General features: G+C 48.9%; 1 protein-coding gene across 4 annotated transcripts in view; it reads right to left on the reverse strand.

Moving 5' to 3' along the window:
• Nucleotides 1–16,562, reverse strand: part of CRYBG1 (crystallin beta-gamma domain containing 1) — a 479,364-nt gene that overhangs the window by 127,575 nt on the left and 335,227 nt on the right. For all 4 annotated transcript variants that reach the window (XM_029595327.1, XM_029595329.1, XM_029595328.1 and 1 more), the window contains one exon: nucleotides 4,398–4,549. In XM_029595327.1, coding sequence (XP_029451187.1) covers nucleotides 4,398–4,549 — 152 coding nt within the window. The remainder of the gene's footprint in view (nucleotides 1–4,397; nucleotides 4,550–16,562) is intronic.

Below are 16,562 nucleotides of genomic sequence, written 5' to 3' on the forward strand. Positions count from 1 at the left end.
CTTGACCACATCTGGATGAGCCAAAATAGCGGAATCCCCAACTTTGCCACGAAGGCAGCCCAAGGCCGCCACCTGAACTCTAAGGGAACTCAGCGATAGACCCTTAGCGAAACCCTCCTGCAGAAAGGACAAAATATCGGGAATGGAGGACAGGAGGGCATGGACACCATGAGCAGTACACCAGGTCTTGAACACTTGCCAGACTCTAACGTAAGCCAGATTAGTAGACTGCCTCCTGGCTTGCAACAAGGTGGTGACGACAGAATCCAGATATCCTTTACTCTTCAAATTCCGCCTCTCAAAAGCCAAGCCGCTAGACAATAGTGATTGGCCTGGTCGGAAAATTTGGGGCTCGGTCGAAGAATTTGTCCAAAACAAATCGGGCCGTCAGTCCATGTTGATGAGATCTGCAAACCACGGATGCTGTGGCCACTCCGGAGCAACCAAAATCACTTCCCCGTGATGTCTCTCTATGCGACGCAACACCCTGCCCACCAGCAGCCAATAAGGGAACACATAAATTAGAACCCCCTAAGGCCAAGGCAGAACAAGAGCGTCGATGCCTTCGGCTCCTTGGTGCTGCCTTCGACTGAAGAATCGAAACGCTTTGGCATTCTGAAGAGTCGCCATCAAATCCACCTGAGGCAACATCTCTGGATCAGCTGCATTGCGGCTTCCCCCAATTCCCACTCACCTGGATCTAACAGAGTGTGACTTAGAAAATCTGCTTGGACATTTTCGACGCCTGCTATGTGAGACGCTGCTATCTGCTCTAGATGGGATTCCGCCCAATGAATCAAGACTTGTGCCTCTCGAGCTACCGCCCGACTCTTGGTTCTGGCCCTGCCGATTGATATATGCCACTGCCGTCGCATTTTCTGACAGGATCTGAACCAAGCAACCTTTCACTAACAGTAAGAGCTCCCTCAAGGCAAGCCGCACCGCTCTGGTCTCCAACCGGTTGATAGACCATGCAGACTCTTTCACAGACCAAATTCCCTGGACTGAATGGCGTTGACAAACCGCCCCCCAGCCCGATAGGCTGGCGTCGGTCGTCACTACCACCCAGTCTGGGACCTCGAGGTCCATCCCACGCAAGAGATTGGGAGACTGAAGCCACTAAGATAGACTCTCCCTGGCCGCCCCCTCTAGAGGCAGCGGCAAGTGAAACTCCTCTGAGATTGGTTTCCAATGCGCCAGAAGCACCCTCTGCAATGGCCTCATATGGAAAAATGCCCAGGGAACTAACTCCAAGGTTGAAGTCATGGAACCCAGAACTTGCAAATAATCCCACACTCTGGGAACTCGCTACTGCAACAACCGGCGTGATCCTTCGTGATCTTAGCCCACTCGTCGTAAAACTGAATCAAGCAACCTCCTATAATAGGAATGAAGGAGTGGGCTGGCCTTGCTCATTGTGAAGTCTTGCCACTGGCTGCAGATCCTCCTCCAGCACCCCGAAACGGCCTGCGAGTCCCTCGAAAGGACTGTCCACAAGAATGCCTCCTAGGGGAGAATGACCTCAGAGCCAGGGGTGGCCCGTGCTAGCCTGGATCTTCCATTGGAATGGAATCTAGAATGGGTCTGAAAAACCCTTTTCGCCTTAGGCTTATCCTCTGGTAAACGTAGTGGCTTATTCTCCTCAAGCGACTGAATCAGCTGCTCGAGGTCTTCCCCGACCAACAGATGACCCTTGAACGACAAAAAACCTAACTGCATTTTGGAGGAGACATTCGCTGATCAATTACGCGACAGCTGAAGCCATAGCTCTAGAGGACATACGCACCAAATCATAGAGGGTATCTGCTCCAAACACAACCCTCACCTCTATTTGCTCAGCACTGTCCGCTTGTTCTCCCGACTTCGGAAGGAGGTCCTGCTGCACCCAACAGAGACAAGCACGCTGCATGAAGCTTGAACAAATCGCCGCATGCAAACCCAACGCGGAGACCTCAAAAATCCGCTTGAGGTGTACCTCCAACTTGCAGTCTTGCATATCTTTCAACGCCGCAGAACCCACGACGGGCATAGTGGTCCGTTTAGTAACTGCGGACACTGCCGCATCAACCCTAGGGAGGACAAAACACTCAAAGTCCTCCTTTGGAAATGGATAGAGCTTCCCCAAGGTCCTACCCACTTTTAGAGAGGCATCAGGTATCTCCCACTCCGCTTCCAACTTCCTAACCGACTTATGGTACAGGAAGGAAGCCAGGGGACCTCATACTCCATCCAGAACGGGATCCACCCCTTCTAAATCCGGGTCACTTTGGGGTATCTTAACACCCAACACCTGAGAAGCTAAAGGTAGCAACAGATCCAGTTCCTCCCTTCGGAACAGGCGGACTTCCTTTGTGTCCTCTGACCACGACTAGGAACCCCTGGATCATCTCCCAGCAAGGTATCACTGGTCGCCAGAAAATCTGGAGCTGCCGATACCCCTGGATCAGGCTCCTCACCAGAATCCTGGGGAGCATCACCGGAGTCTTCATGGCTCCCTCTGATAGACTGTCCTGTCGAAGGAGGTGCCTGAAACCTCTGAGTGGAGAGCAATGAGGGTCTGACACCCAGTGCCGACCCAGAGCCAGGCACTGCTCAGAACTAAGACCATTGACTCCCAGTCAAGCTGTTTACTGGGCAAAAAGGCCTCATGCAGCAACAAAAACTCTGGGGAAAACATTCTTACTGCCCCAGCCCAGTCAGAGCCAGCAGCAGCACCAGGCAGACGCGCTATTTCCTCCCCCTCCAGCCCCCCCTGACTAGCCCCGAAGTCAAACGGGCCAGGGCCAAATGCGGCGGACCCTCCCTTACTCTCCCCGATGGTGCATGAACCGCCGCCGAAATATCCAAAATGGCCACCGTTCCCACGCCCTCGGAGGAAGAAACAGCATCCTGGACAGAGCCGCGGCCTAAAATAGCCGCTGAATTGTCAGAGCATCGATGTTGCTTTGCGGGCGGAGGAGCCCTCCCCGTCCTCCGAGCAAGGAGCACAGAGGCCGGCCCTATTAAGATGCGACTGTGCCGAGCCTCAGGTCATGCTGGGGGAGGATAAGAAAGAATCGCCACATGGAAAGGAAAGAAACTAGAAGAAAAACCCCAAAAGAAAGAGCCTCCCTCACCACAGAGCTGATCTCACCAGGGGAAAGTCACCCGCAGAGCTCTGCTGCTGTCTGCCTGAATCAGCCTTTTTTTTTTTGTTGTCAAACTTTACCCAAAAAATGCACTGAGAGCTAAAAACCTCAATTAAAAAAAAAACAAAAAACGAACAAGTAGCCTCAGGAACAGGGGAACCAAAAAATCCACGGGCTCACAAAGGAGTAACAACCCCCGGCCCATCTGCCTCTACCGGACGGGGTATGACCCACAAGGAATCCTAATGAGAAAAAAATAAAGAACCCCAGGGAGGATGGCTCAAAGAAAACTCATGAAAGAAAAAAACAGCAGAATTGCAGGTTCATCACCCTGTGCCATCTGCTAGAGACAGAGAAAATACTGAGGAACTGCAGGTTGCACTAGGGTTTATGGAGCAGTGTCAGTCAAGTTTGTCTGTCTCCATCTGCTGGCAGGGATGCATAAACCCAGGCGTCTGGACTGATCTGGGTACGTACAGGGAATGTATAGTTACCATGATCGGGTCCCCCGTAGAGGAGGAAGATTTCTCCTTCTCCTCAGCAATCTTTAAGGTCTGCAGCACTTGTCTAATAAAAAAGGATAGCTCTTCCCTGTGAAAGAGATGAACTATGGAAGAGGAGTCCTCCCCATCTGGAGGAAATGCCCCCTCTTCCACATCATCATCTAAAACAGCATCCAGCAAACTACGGAAATCATTCAAGGAATCCTCAGAACCTGAGGAGGACTCTTCCACTTCTTCTACCTCCAGCTCCTGCTTCCTCTTACAACTTTTTCCCAGCCAAATCCAGCGGAGAGGAAAAACCCAGAGTGGATATCTGCCTGAGGGAAAAAAAACAGTCTCATGCATTTAATAAACTCCTTGGACATGGAAGCCCAAACCAAAGAAGAGGCCTCCAGCGAGGAAGGGAAGGGATGCGGCATTACTGAAGACTACTCAGCATATGATGCAAGCCTATCATCTGCTGGAGACAAAGAATACTGGCAGGCTGAGATGAGCACGATGCCTATAAGGGGTGATGACAGCCAGCCTGTTGTTCTCTATCTCCATCTCCTGGTTGGTGGGCATAACCCATTCATATGGCTTGGTTTGACTGGATGAAGAGGAAGTCAGAATTACTAAGTGATTCTGTGTCCTACTGAAAAATCACTCTATGGAAATGAGAAAGAAATTCTGCCAAAACAGAAACAGTAATATTGTTTCAAATGAATAATGGCAATATTTAAGCAAAGCATTCTTTAGAATATCTCAGATTTTTAGAGATACCTACACGCCTCCCAGAACTCTCAGAGACCCCACCGTTGTGAATGGCGCTGTCTGTTCTTCTCCAGGCTCGTCGTTTCCAGTTACTTCAAACCTAAACATCTCACCTTCCAGCTCCACTTCTCTTCCTTCAAAGAAAGGCTCCTCGTAGACAATCAACTGCAGAAGAAAGGAGACGACAGTAATGACAGAGCGAGCAGTGTCCTACAAATGGAGCTAATTATAAAGGTCACTCACAGGGACTAACACCAGAGCTTGAAGCATCCTCTATACAGAGGTTGCTCACAAGAGCTGATGTCAAGGTGGGAAGTATTCTGAACATGGAGATCAGTAGAGAGGCCACTCACTGGGTCTAACATCAAAGTGAGAAGTATCCAGCACATGGAGATCATTACAGAGGCTGCTCACAGGTAGTAACTACATGGAGGGAAGCATTCTGTATAAGAGGTCATTCAATGGGACAGACATCAGGGTAGGAAGCATACTGAACATGGAGATCATTAAAGAGGTTGCTCACAAGGAGTAATGTCATGGAGAGAAGCATTCTGTACATTGAGAGCTCATTAGAGACACTCATTGGCTCTAACATTAGGGCGGGAAATGTCCTGCATATGGAGCTCATCATAAAGGTCACCCATGGGGACTAAAATCAGAGCGGGAAGCATCCTGCATACAGAGAGATCATTACAGAGGGCGCTCACTGGGACTGACATCAGGACAGAAGAATTCTGCACATGGCACTCATTACATTCGTCACTCATTGGGACTGACATCAGGACGTGAAACATCCTGCACATGGAGTTCAGTACAGAGGTCACTCACAGGAACTGAGGTGATGGCAGACAAGTTCTGAACATAGAACTCAAGACAGAGATCACTCACTGGATCCAACATCAGTGGGGAAAGCACTCTGTATACGGAAAGCACATTATAGGGTTCACTCTGGGGACTAACATTAGGAAAGGAAGCATCTGCACATGGAGCTCATTATAGAAATTGCTCTTTGAGACTAACATCAGGGCATGAAATGTTCTCTATATAGAGAAAACTCATTTTAGAGGTTGCTCGCAGGGAACAACATCAAGGTGGGAAATGTCCGCTATACAGAGACCTCAATACAGTGGTCACTCACTGGGACTGTTAGCACAGGAAACTTCCTGAATACAGAGATCTCATTACATAGTGATCTCTGTAATATGCTCCGTGTGCAGCACACTTCTCATCCTGACATTAGTCTCCGTGAGTGACCTCTGTAATGAGTTTCATGTGCAGAATGCTTCCAACTCTGAAGTTAGACCCAGTGAGCGACCGCTAATGAGCTCCCTGTATATAGAACGCTTCCCTCCCTGGACATCAGTCCAAGTGAGTTACCTCTGTAACGAGCTCCGTTTGCAGAGCTCTTCCCACCTTGATGTCTGTCCTAGTGAAAAACCTCTGTAATATGCTCCATGTAAAGAATATTCCCTGCCCTAATTTTAGGTCCTGTGGGTGGCCTTTATATTGTGCTCCATGTGCTTTTCTTTTTACCTCATCTATCCTATTTTTACTGTATCCTCTGGTGGTTCTTCCTCTGCTGCTATTCTGCTATCATTTGGTGTGCCACAAGACCATCCTGGGCCCTCTTCGCTTTTCTATCTACGCTTCTCAGTGCTCTGATCTCCCCCCATGGCTTTTGGTACCACTCTTATGCTGATGAATCCCAAATCTCTCTCTATACCAGAATTTTCATCACAAATCCAATCCAAATTTCAGCTTGTTTGACATAGCCACCTGTATGTTCCACTACCATCTTAACCTTTACATAGCCAAGACGGAACTTCTTTTACCCCCCAAACCTGCTTTGCCTCTTCCTTCTTTTTTGGTTTATGTGGATGGCGTTCTCATCTTCCCAGTTCTCTTGGCCTGTAACCTGCTAAAGTGTCTCCAATACCAACCATTTATTTTATTTCTTTCAAACAATTTTTTTAGAATTTCTTTTTGTTCTATATTATCTCTTTCATAGGTGCAAATTCCTTTTATGCTGAATTTAACCACCACTCTGATGGTGGCCAGCGTTTCGCAATAATTGCTGCTTCAAAGCACTATATCTTTTGGGCAGTATGTGATTAACAAAATTCAGCACACTTGGGGTAGATTTTAAAAGGTGCATGCGGTTCCATTCGCATGCAATGTGCACTCTTTAATTCTATTCAATTTTAATTCATTTTTTAAATTGTATGCTGTGACGTTATAGTTTAAAACAATTTATGAAATTTTAGTGTAAGATTAAAATGAATTCACATTGGTTCAAATCTTGTCATTTTGACTCTGTATGGCTCTATTTAGGGCGAGTGCATATGCATAGGAAAATTAGTTTCTTACCTGATAATTTTCGTTCCTGTAGTACCAAGGATCAGTCCAGGACACCTGGGTTGTGACTCCGCACCAGTAGATGGAGACAGACTAAAACTTGTGGGCGGAGCATATATGCCCCTGTGCCAGTCACAGCCCCTCAGTCATACGTAATGTCAAAGTAGACAAAAGCCAAAAAGGCAACCATAACTAACCATACAAACTTGGTAGGGAAACGAAAGAAATCCAACACCCCTACCGAAACCAGACTCCCAAACCGGGAGAGCAACTCAAGAAGGGTCAGCGTAGTGAAAGAAACAATAAAGAGCGGACTCTCCATTACTATAGCGCAGCACTGTGGGCGGGATCCTGGACTGATCCTTGGTACTACAGGAACGAAAATTATCAGGTAAGAAACTAATATTCCTTTCCCTGTACGTACCAGGATCAGTCCAGGACACCTGGGATGTACCAGAGCCAACTTACCGAGGGTGGGAAGCAGAGAGTCCCGCTCGGAGTACCCTCTCTCCAAAACCCCCAGCTTCAGTAGCCTGAACATCCAACCGGTAATGTTTAAAGAAGGTATGCAACGACTTCCAGGTAGCCGCCCTGCAAATCTCTTGAGGCGACACCTGAGAAGATTCCGCCCAAGACGCAGCGTGAGACCGCGTCGAATGAGCCCGAAGACCCACTGGCGGCGATTTTCCATGCAGAAGATACGCAGAACCAATGGCTTCCTTGAGCCAACGGGCAATTGTCGTGCGGGACACCGCAGCACCTTTCTTTGGACCCGAAGTCAACACAAACAGATGATCCGTCACCCGATACGGATTAGTAACCTCTAGATAGCGAAGAAGGGACCTCCGCACATCTAGTTTTCCCAAGTCTTTCGTTTTCGGGTCCGAAGACTCCCCAAACATGAAAGCGGGAAGTTCAATCGACTGATTCAAATGGAACGACGACACGACCTTAGGAAGGAAGGAGGGAAACCGTCCGCAAGGAAACCCCCGAATCGGAGATGCGCAAGAAGGGCTCCCTACAGAACGCCGCCTGTAATTCTGAAACACGACTGGCTGATGCAATCGCCACCAGGAATACGGTCTTCAACGTAAGATCCTTGAGCGTATAACGTTTCAGGGGCTCAAACGGCGCTGAGCATAAGGCTGAGAGTACCCAGTTGAGGTTCCAAGACGGGCAAGGGGCCGCAACGGAGGACGGAGGTGCTTAGCCCCCCTAAGAAAGCGGGAGATATCTGGGTGGAGAGCCAGAGAGACTCCCCGGACCTCACCTCGCAAGCACCCAAGCGCCGCCACTTGGACCCGAAGGGAATTGCACGCTAAACCTTTGGCGAGCCCCGCCTGGAGAAACGCCAAAATATCAGAAATAGAAGCGGAAGTGGGATTCAGACCCCGCTCCACGCACCATTCCTCAAACACTACCCAGACCCGAACATAAGCCAGGGAAGTAGACTGTTTTCGGGATCTCAGCAACGTAGTAACGACCGCATCCGAGTAGCCTTTTCTTTTCAACCGGTACCTCTCAAAGCCATGCCGCGAGACAGAAGTGATCCGCATCCTCCAAACAGACGGGGCCCTGCCGAAGAAAGCCCCGCGAACCCCTGAAGGCGAAGGGGGGCGGCCACCGACAACTGGACTAAGTCCGCAAACCAGGGACGGCGCGGCCACTCCGGCGCCACCATGATCACGTTGGACGGGTGCAAGTCTATGCGCCGCAGAATCTTGCCGATCATGGGCCACGGTGGGAACACATACCGAAGCACATCCGCCGGCCAGGGAAGCACCAACGCGTCGACTCCCTCTGCGCCCCTTTCGCGACGTCGACTGTAAAATCTCGGAGCCTTTGCGCTGTGCCACGTGGCCATCAGATCCATGTGGGGCGTTCCCCAAGTCTTGCAGATGAAGAGAAACGCCTCTTCCGCCAGCTCCCACTCTCCGGGATCCAGACGGTGACGGCTGAGAAAATCCGCCTGGACGTTGTCGACTCCTGCAATGTGGGACGCAGCGAGATGGCTGAGATGCCGCTCTGCCCAGAGCATCAAGAGCCACGCCTCCTCCGCCACTAGAGGACTTCTTGCCCCGCCCTGGCGATTGATGTAAGCCACGGTGGTAGCGTTGTCCGACAATACCCGGACCGCCTGTCCGCATACTAGGGGTAGAAAAGCATGCAGCGCCAGACGGACCGTTCTGGTCTCCAGCCGGTTGATAGACCACCGGGTCTGCGACTCTGACCACAGACCCTGAACCGACTTCCCTTGGCACACTGCCCCCCAGCCGGAAAGACTGGCATCCGTGGTCACCACCGTCCAGTCGGGCAGCAGAATGGACACTCCACAGGAGAGATGCTTGGAATCCCGCCACCAGCTCAGGCTGGCTCGCGCCTGACCCTCGAGAGGAAGAGGTAGATAAAAATCCTTGGAAACCGGTTTCCAGCGGGAAAGCAATGAGGACTGCAGCGGTCGTAGATGAGCGAACGCCCAAGGGGCTAACGCCAGAGTGGATGCCATAGACCCCAGAACCGTCAGGTAATCGCAGACTCGTGGCCGGTGTAGCGACAGAAGACGTAGCACCTGAGACTGCAGATTGCATATCCGTTCCTGAGAGAGAATCACCTTGCCTCGCTTCGTGTCGAAAAGGGCTCCAAGATACTCCAAGGACTGAGAAGGTTCGAGATGACTCTGTTGTAGTTGACCACCCAGCCCAGGGACTGCAAGAGCTGTAACCCCCTGGTCACCGCCTGCCGACACAGACTCTGAGACTTCGCTCGGATTAGCCAATCGTCGAGGTAAGGGTGAACCAGCAGGCCTTCCCGCCGCAACTGCGCCGCCACGACCACCATCACTTTCGTGAATGTCCGAGGCGCTGTCGCTAGGCCGAACGGGAGCGCCCGGAACTGGAAGTGCCTGCGCAGAATGCAAAACCGCAGGAACCGCTGAAAAGCTAGATGGATGCCTACATGAAGGTATGCTTCTGTGAGGTCTAGGGACGCCAGGAATTCGCCGGGGCGCACTGACACGATCACGGAACGAATGGTTTCCATCTTGAAATGAGGAACCCGAAGGCATCTGATGACTCCCTTCAGATCCAGAATGGGGTGGAAAGAGCCGTCTTTCTTGGTCTAACTCGTAGCCGTGTCTTATCACGTCGAGGACCCACTGATCCGACGTCATGCTGGCCCATTCCTCGAGAAAGAAGGAGAGACGCGCCCCCCACGTTTGGGACAACGTGCCGAGGCCACGAGGAGGGATGGGCCGGCCGGACTTCATTGTGAAGGCTTGGCCCCCGCACCCGACGGAGCCCCTCCTTGCCGGCCAAAACGCTTGCCCCGAAAGGACTGCTGCCACTGAGCGTTCCGCGAGGAGGACGACCTATATGAGGATCCAGAGGATCTTTGCGGTCTGGACTTCCTGGGCCCCCGGAACCGGGCTCTGCCTGAGAAGGAAGATCGCGGACGGGCCCTATCCTCCGGCAGCTTAAACGCTCGATTCTCACCCAGGGAAACCAACAAATCATCTAACTCCTTGCCAAATAGCAATTTCCCTTTAAATGGCAATGCCCCGAGGTGAGCCTTGGAAGAGCCATCCGCTGCCCAGTTGCGCAGCCAAAGAAGACGACGCGCCGACACCGCTGCCACCATGGAGTGAGCTGAGGTGCGCTACAGATCATGGAGCGCATCGGCCCCATAGGCAATGGCTGCCTCCAACCTGTCTGCTTGAGAAGCTTCCTCTGCAGAGAGACCTGCATTCGCCTGAAGGACTTGAGCCCAGCGCAGACTAGCCCGCATAGCAAAATTCGTGCACATGGCGGCCCGCACTCCTAGGACAGAGACCTCGAAAATCTTTTTGAGTTGAACCTCCAACTTCCGGTCTTGAATATCCCGGAGGGCTGTCGCTCCCGTGACCGGGATGTTAGACCTCTTCGTGACAGCGGACACCGCCGAATCCACTTTTGGGAGCCGGAGGAGCTCCAGCGCGTCCTCCGGCAAAGGGTAAGGCTTGTCCATGGCCTTGCTGACCTTCAAATCCAACTCCGGAGTATCCCATTCCTTGAAGAGGATATCCGTGGACGAAAAAATGAAAAGGAAAAGCAACCGCCGGCCCTGTGAGCCCGAGCAGGACAGGATCCATATTTGCCTCCTGGCGGACCACCACCGGAGGGGCATCAATCCGCAGCTCCTGGAGAATGGCCGGGATAAGCGGCGACAGCTCCTCCCTAAGGAACAAACGCACCACCTTGGGGTCATCCCCATCGACGGCCTGTGCTCTTTTCCCCGTAGCGAGCTGCGCGGAGCCATCTGACGCTGCCTTCCCGGCTCCCGGCAGGGGTTCCTCAGAGGCCTCCGTGTCCGCCTCGGCGGATTCTTCGGACTCCGAGCCCTGCGGCACCCCTCGCGGAATCCGCTTGCTCCGGCCCGCGGCCTGGGCGACCTTCGCCGTCCTCCTGGCCGGCTTTTTCTTCGGCGGGGACCGGTGGACCCGAGCGCGCGAGGCGTCCCCCCGACTGCGCTTGCTTCGCCTATATCGGAGCACCTTGCGCAGCAAAGCGCTAAATCCTCTGAGAGCTCGCCCGAATCCGAAGAATCGATTTCCGAAGTCCCCTGGGACCGGGGCCCCTCCGAGGGGGCCTCCCCCGCCGCACCCCACTGCGGGGAGAGCTCAGGGGGCAAAACCGAGGCCTCCACCGTTTCGCGTGAGACTACCCGGCCGGTGGACAAAATGGCCGCCACTCCCGCGGAAACCGGGAAAGAACCAGGAGGCCTGTCAGGGGCCCCTCCCCCCTTCGACGGCGATCGTGCCACCCGGGAACGGGTCCCCCGAGGTGCCCCCGATGATCCCTCGTCTCCCGGGACACAGGCCGAGCAAAGGCCGTCCCGGGAGAGACGCGTGCGCGCCGAGCCGCAGGCCCTGCACTGCGAGCCGCGCGGCATCGAGAAAATCGCGGGAAAACAAAGGACGCGCCGAAAAACACTGAGGGGCGCTGAAGAAAAAGAAAAAAATCACCGCGGCGAAATCGGCGACCTCCCCCCTGCCGACGACGCCCCCCCCCCCGAGCGGGACGGGACGGAGCGCAACGCCAGGCAACGGAGAGCCGACAGAAACAAAAGTCAAACACTTTTTTTTTTTTTTTTTTTTTACAGAAAACGCTGTCCCTGGTACTGAAAAAGCCCTCTGTCCTGCAGGGGTGAGTGAACCGGGCTCCCCGGTGTCACCCCTGACGCTGCTACTAGTCCAGCCGGGTCCTCAACCCTAGCAGCGGCCTCCACCTGGGGAGGGTAGTCCCCTCAGGACCTCTCAACTCCCCAGGGAGGCAGGGCAACCGGGACTAAAATTAACCAAATTAAACAAAAACCCCAATTTACAGAAAAAAACCAAATAGGCCTAATAGAAAATAAAACCCAAAAAGCGAACCTGACTAACAACCAGAATCAGGCCCGACAGGGCTGTGACCGGACCTGCACCACCTACTGGAGACAGAGTAAGACTGAGGGGCTGTGACTGGCACAGGGGCATATATGCTCCGCCCACAAGTTTTAGTCTGTCTCCATCTACTGGTGCGGAGTCACAACCCAGGTGTCCTGGACTGATCCTGGTACGTACAGGGAATGGCATTTTTCATTGAGAAAATCATTTAGCGAGAGAAAGCAACTCCATATACTAAAAAACAAAATGTGCTGAATCTCGTGAACTGTGAGCATACTTTCTCTTTTTCATGAGGCATGTTTTATCAAAGAAAACGGTTGATTTGATGTTGACATTTTATGGATGTTCCATCTTCGGGAAGTGCTGCTCTGAAGCTTTTGAGCCTCTTGGACTTAACAGATGTACAGAATGGGTATCTTTCATGCAACTCAATCAGTTTTAAATCAAAATCATATATTAAAAAGTTCCATTCCCAATCTTATACAAGATTGGAAATAATGGATATTCCAAGTTTTTATGCACATAAAATATGAGTATTTATGGACAACTTTATTCTCTCTTTTTCTTTATCACCTTCTCTCATGTTAAACAAGGGCATTTTCAAGCACATTGTTTTGTAAAAGATTTAGGAATTCTTTTTGGGTAGCAAAGCTTCATTGCTATTATTTCAATTTTTACATCAATCCAAGAAAAGGTCATATTTCAATTCAAAATGTTTTGAATTTTTGAAATACTGATATTTTCTTGGGAGAATATAGAAGAGAATATAGCCATTAACCGTTATTCAATTGAACATCACTCCCAGATGGCTCAGAGTTTCAGAACATTTTTCCATGCTGTTCAAATTTATGTGACTGCTAGTTTGAACTCAGTCATGTTGTCTCTGCATTGAATTCATTCCAATCTCATTTAAAAAAAAAAAAAATCTCAAATAGTTTTTACACCATAATGTTACAACATATAATTTAAAAAAAAATTCTAAATATGATGGAATGAATTAAAATTGAATTGAATTAAAAAGTGCATATCGCATGGGAATTACAGTGAGCAAGTGTGAAGATCTGGCTCTATTTAGGGCAAGTGCGCATGTGTTGGCGTTGTTTATTGAGAAAATTATTTAGAGAGCAAGCAGCTCCATATACAAAAAAACAAATGTGCTGAATGTTTTTGAACTTGTGAGTATATTTAATCTTTTTCATGAGGTATGTTAAAAAAAAAAAAAAAAGGTTTATTGTTGATATTTTACAGATATTCCATCTTCAGAAAATATTGCTCTGAAGCAGTAATTAAGTGTGCTAAATTTTGTGGATCACATTCTGCCAAAAGATATATCGTCTTGAAACCGCGATTATTGCAAAACACTGGCCACTGTCGGCATGGTGGTTTAATTCAGCACAAAGGGAATTTGCACCTATGAAAGAGATATGTTCTTAAAAAAATGATTTTAATATACCAAAAAATTCTAAAAAAATTGTTTGAAACAAATGAAAAAAATGATTGATATTGTAGGTTTTTTTGACCAGTGATAAGATCTTAGGCCAGTTAGAAATTTGGCTTGCCGGATTCTGAGGTCTTTTTCTCGATTTAAATAAAGGTGTGTTTTCAGCACAAAAGTATTAGTTAATTAATAAACATCTGTGTTGGGAGTTCTATACAGGATTATATGTTTCACATATCTCCCTTCTTGCCTATATTGGGTAGAGCTTTTCATTAATCTACCTGCTAAAATGTGTCAGTTTTTCCTCTGCAACATTGCTAAAGTCCTTCCCTTCCTTTCTGGGTATACAATCAAACATTCATCCACTCTCGTATCACCTCCCACTTAGACTACTGCAACTTGATCTTTGCAGGCCTCTTGCCATCATCTATTCAAAATTCAGTTTCATGACTTATCTTTAACGTTGCTATGACCACGTAACTCCTCTTCTCAAGTTGCTACACTGGCTCCCAGTCTACTTCCACATACAGCTCAAGCTTCTCTTACTGGCCTATAAATGGATTCACTCTGCATCTCATTCCCTATCTTTTCTTCTCTCCTTACACTTTTCCTCGTGAACCCTGTTCATTGGGCAAGTCGCTCTTATATGTGCTCTTTTCCTTCACCATCTACTCCCAACTTTACACTTTCAAGCTTGCTGTACCAATACATAGAATATACTTCCAAAGTTGGTACGTCATTTCCAATCTCTGGCCATATTCAAACCCAGTCTAAAAACTCACCATTTTGAGGCTGCTTTTAAATCCTATACTTCTCTACAATAAATATAATTTCCACAGACTCTTGTTTGTCATGTATGTTTATCTTGAATAGACTGTAAGCTCCATGAAGCAGGAACGGTTTTTTATTGTGTATCCGTACAGTAGTGCATTTAACAAAGTGGAGTTACTACCCATAACAGAAGGCATGGGAGTAACTTGCATGGAGCGTCAATTACTACCCTTAACAGAAGGCATGGGGGTAACATGCATAGAGCGGCAATTACTACCCTTAACAGAAGGCATGGGGGTAACCTGCATGAAGTGGCAGCTACTACCCTTGACAGAAGGCATGGGGTTAATCTGCACAAAATGGCAATTACTACCCTTGACAGAAGGCATGGGAGTAACCTGCATGGAGCGGCAATTACTACCCTTAACAGAAGGCATGGGGGTAGCCTGCACGCAGCAGCAATTACTACCCTTAACAGAAGGCATGGGAGTAACCTGCATGGAGTAGCAATTACTACCCTTAACAGAAGGCATGGGGGGTAAACTGCATGGAGCGGCAGTTACTACTCTTAACAGAAGGAATGGGGAGGGGATAATCTGAATAGAGTGCCAGTTACTACCTTTAACAGAAGACAGGGGGGCATTGGGGTGGGGGTAACCTGCATGGAGCAGCACTTACTACCCAAAAAAAAACCAAAACAAAAAACTTGCTGGGCAGACTGGATGGACCATTGGGTCTTTTTCTGCCATCAATTACTATGGTCTTTGAAAGTTCATGGCTCAATAAATTGGTTAGTCTATAAGATGCCACCCACCTCTTGTGATTTTTGACACACCACACTAACACAGTTACCCCTCTGAGGTATGTCTAATAATGCTTTAGAAATTATAAATAGTAAACATAATAGTAGTTTTGCTACTGCTGCTGCATCTGACACCTCCTCTCTTTAAATATTTCTTTTTAATGTTCTATGGTGGCCCAGTTCACAGCAAGGCCCAGAGAGAATAACATGCAGAGTAGAAGCTGCCCTGATACATACATGAACTACAGATTACCTCCCTACTCTGCATCAGGGCAAGCTTTGCCTCAGAAAAGGGACAGTGATGAGATTCCCTCCTTGGGTTCAGTTATTCACTCCAGGGTTAATGTGGCACTCCCTCTCCGATCCCCTTGTGTGACTGGAAGTAGCAGTGAGTGTGGAGTGAATGTGGATTCTGTACTAGTTTTGAAGCCCCTATGAGAACAGTGTTAAGTCTTCTCTTCTATGTGAAAGTTCCTTGCTGAATCAGTCTCTCCTCACTTGGAAATGTTTCTGTTTCAGAATTATTAATCAGATTTTTCTAGCTCTGCTATATATCATTTTCCGTAAGCGGTATTTAAACAGTAAATGATAAGTTGTAATATCCAGCCTGTTGTCAGTTCAAAATTGTACTGCAAAGTGATTCTTTAGTGCATTCATAAGCTTTTCTTTCACACTTCCTCTAGAAGGAGCCACGTCAGCAAGAGTGCCACAAGTTACCACACATTCCCTACAGCTGATGGGACCATACTGGCTACGTTCCTCTTTCAGGCGCGGCATTGTACTGTTCCCAAAACATCTAATATAGTAACATAGTAAATGGGAGCAGAAAGACCATCTGGCCCATCCAGTCTTCCCAGTTATTCTGTCTCCTGCTTTTCTTAAGCAACTCAGACCTACATGCATCTCCATGCATGGTCTTAGCAGAGGTTGTGTTGGAATTCGTAAGACATTTGCAAGAATTTAAACATCTTCAAAAACCTATAAAGTCAAAATATACAAATATTTTTTTCTATCTAAGTGGTTGTAAATTGTTACTAGGAAATTAAAAAAAACACACCTGAATTTACATAAACATGTCCAATCATAACACCTTCCCACTTAGGCATGCGAGTACTTGGTTCAAGACTCAACCCAGAAGGGCATCACACTTACATGTTTCAAATGACATCTGGATGCCGAAGTAAAGCCAATCCCTGAACTGCTCTCTTAAAGAGCTGTCTAAAGTTAAAAGTCTAGAGGGTAAATTTTCAGCACAAGCAAATTAACTTGACCACCAGAGAAAATCCATGCCAGTCAGCTAACTTTCATCTCTGCCCCCATGGCCATCCTCTTACCATGGCTAAACCTAGGCTGCTAATGTCTGTGCAACCTTTTGAAAATGTTGTCCAAAGTG

This window comes from Rhinatrema bivittatum, chromosome 3 (assembly GCF_901001135.1).
Source record: "Rhinatrema bivittatum chromosome 3, aRhiBiv1.1, whole genome shotgun sequence".
Lineage (NCBI taxonomy): Eukaryota > Metazoa > Chordata > Amphibia > Gymnophiona > Rhinatrematidae > Rhinatrema > Rhinatrema bivittatum.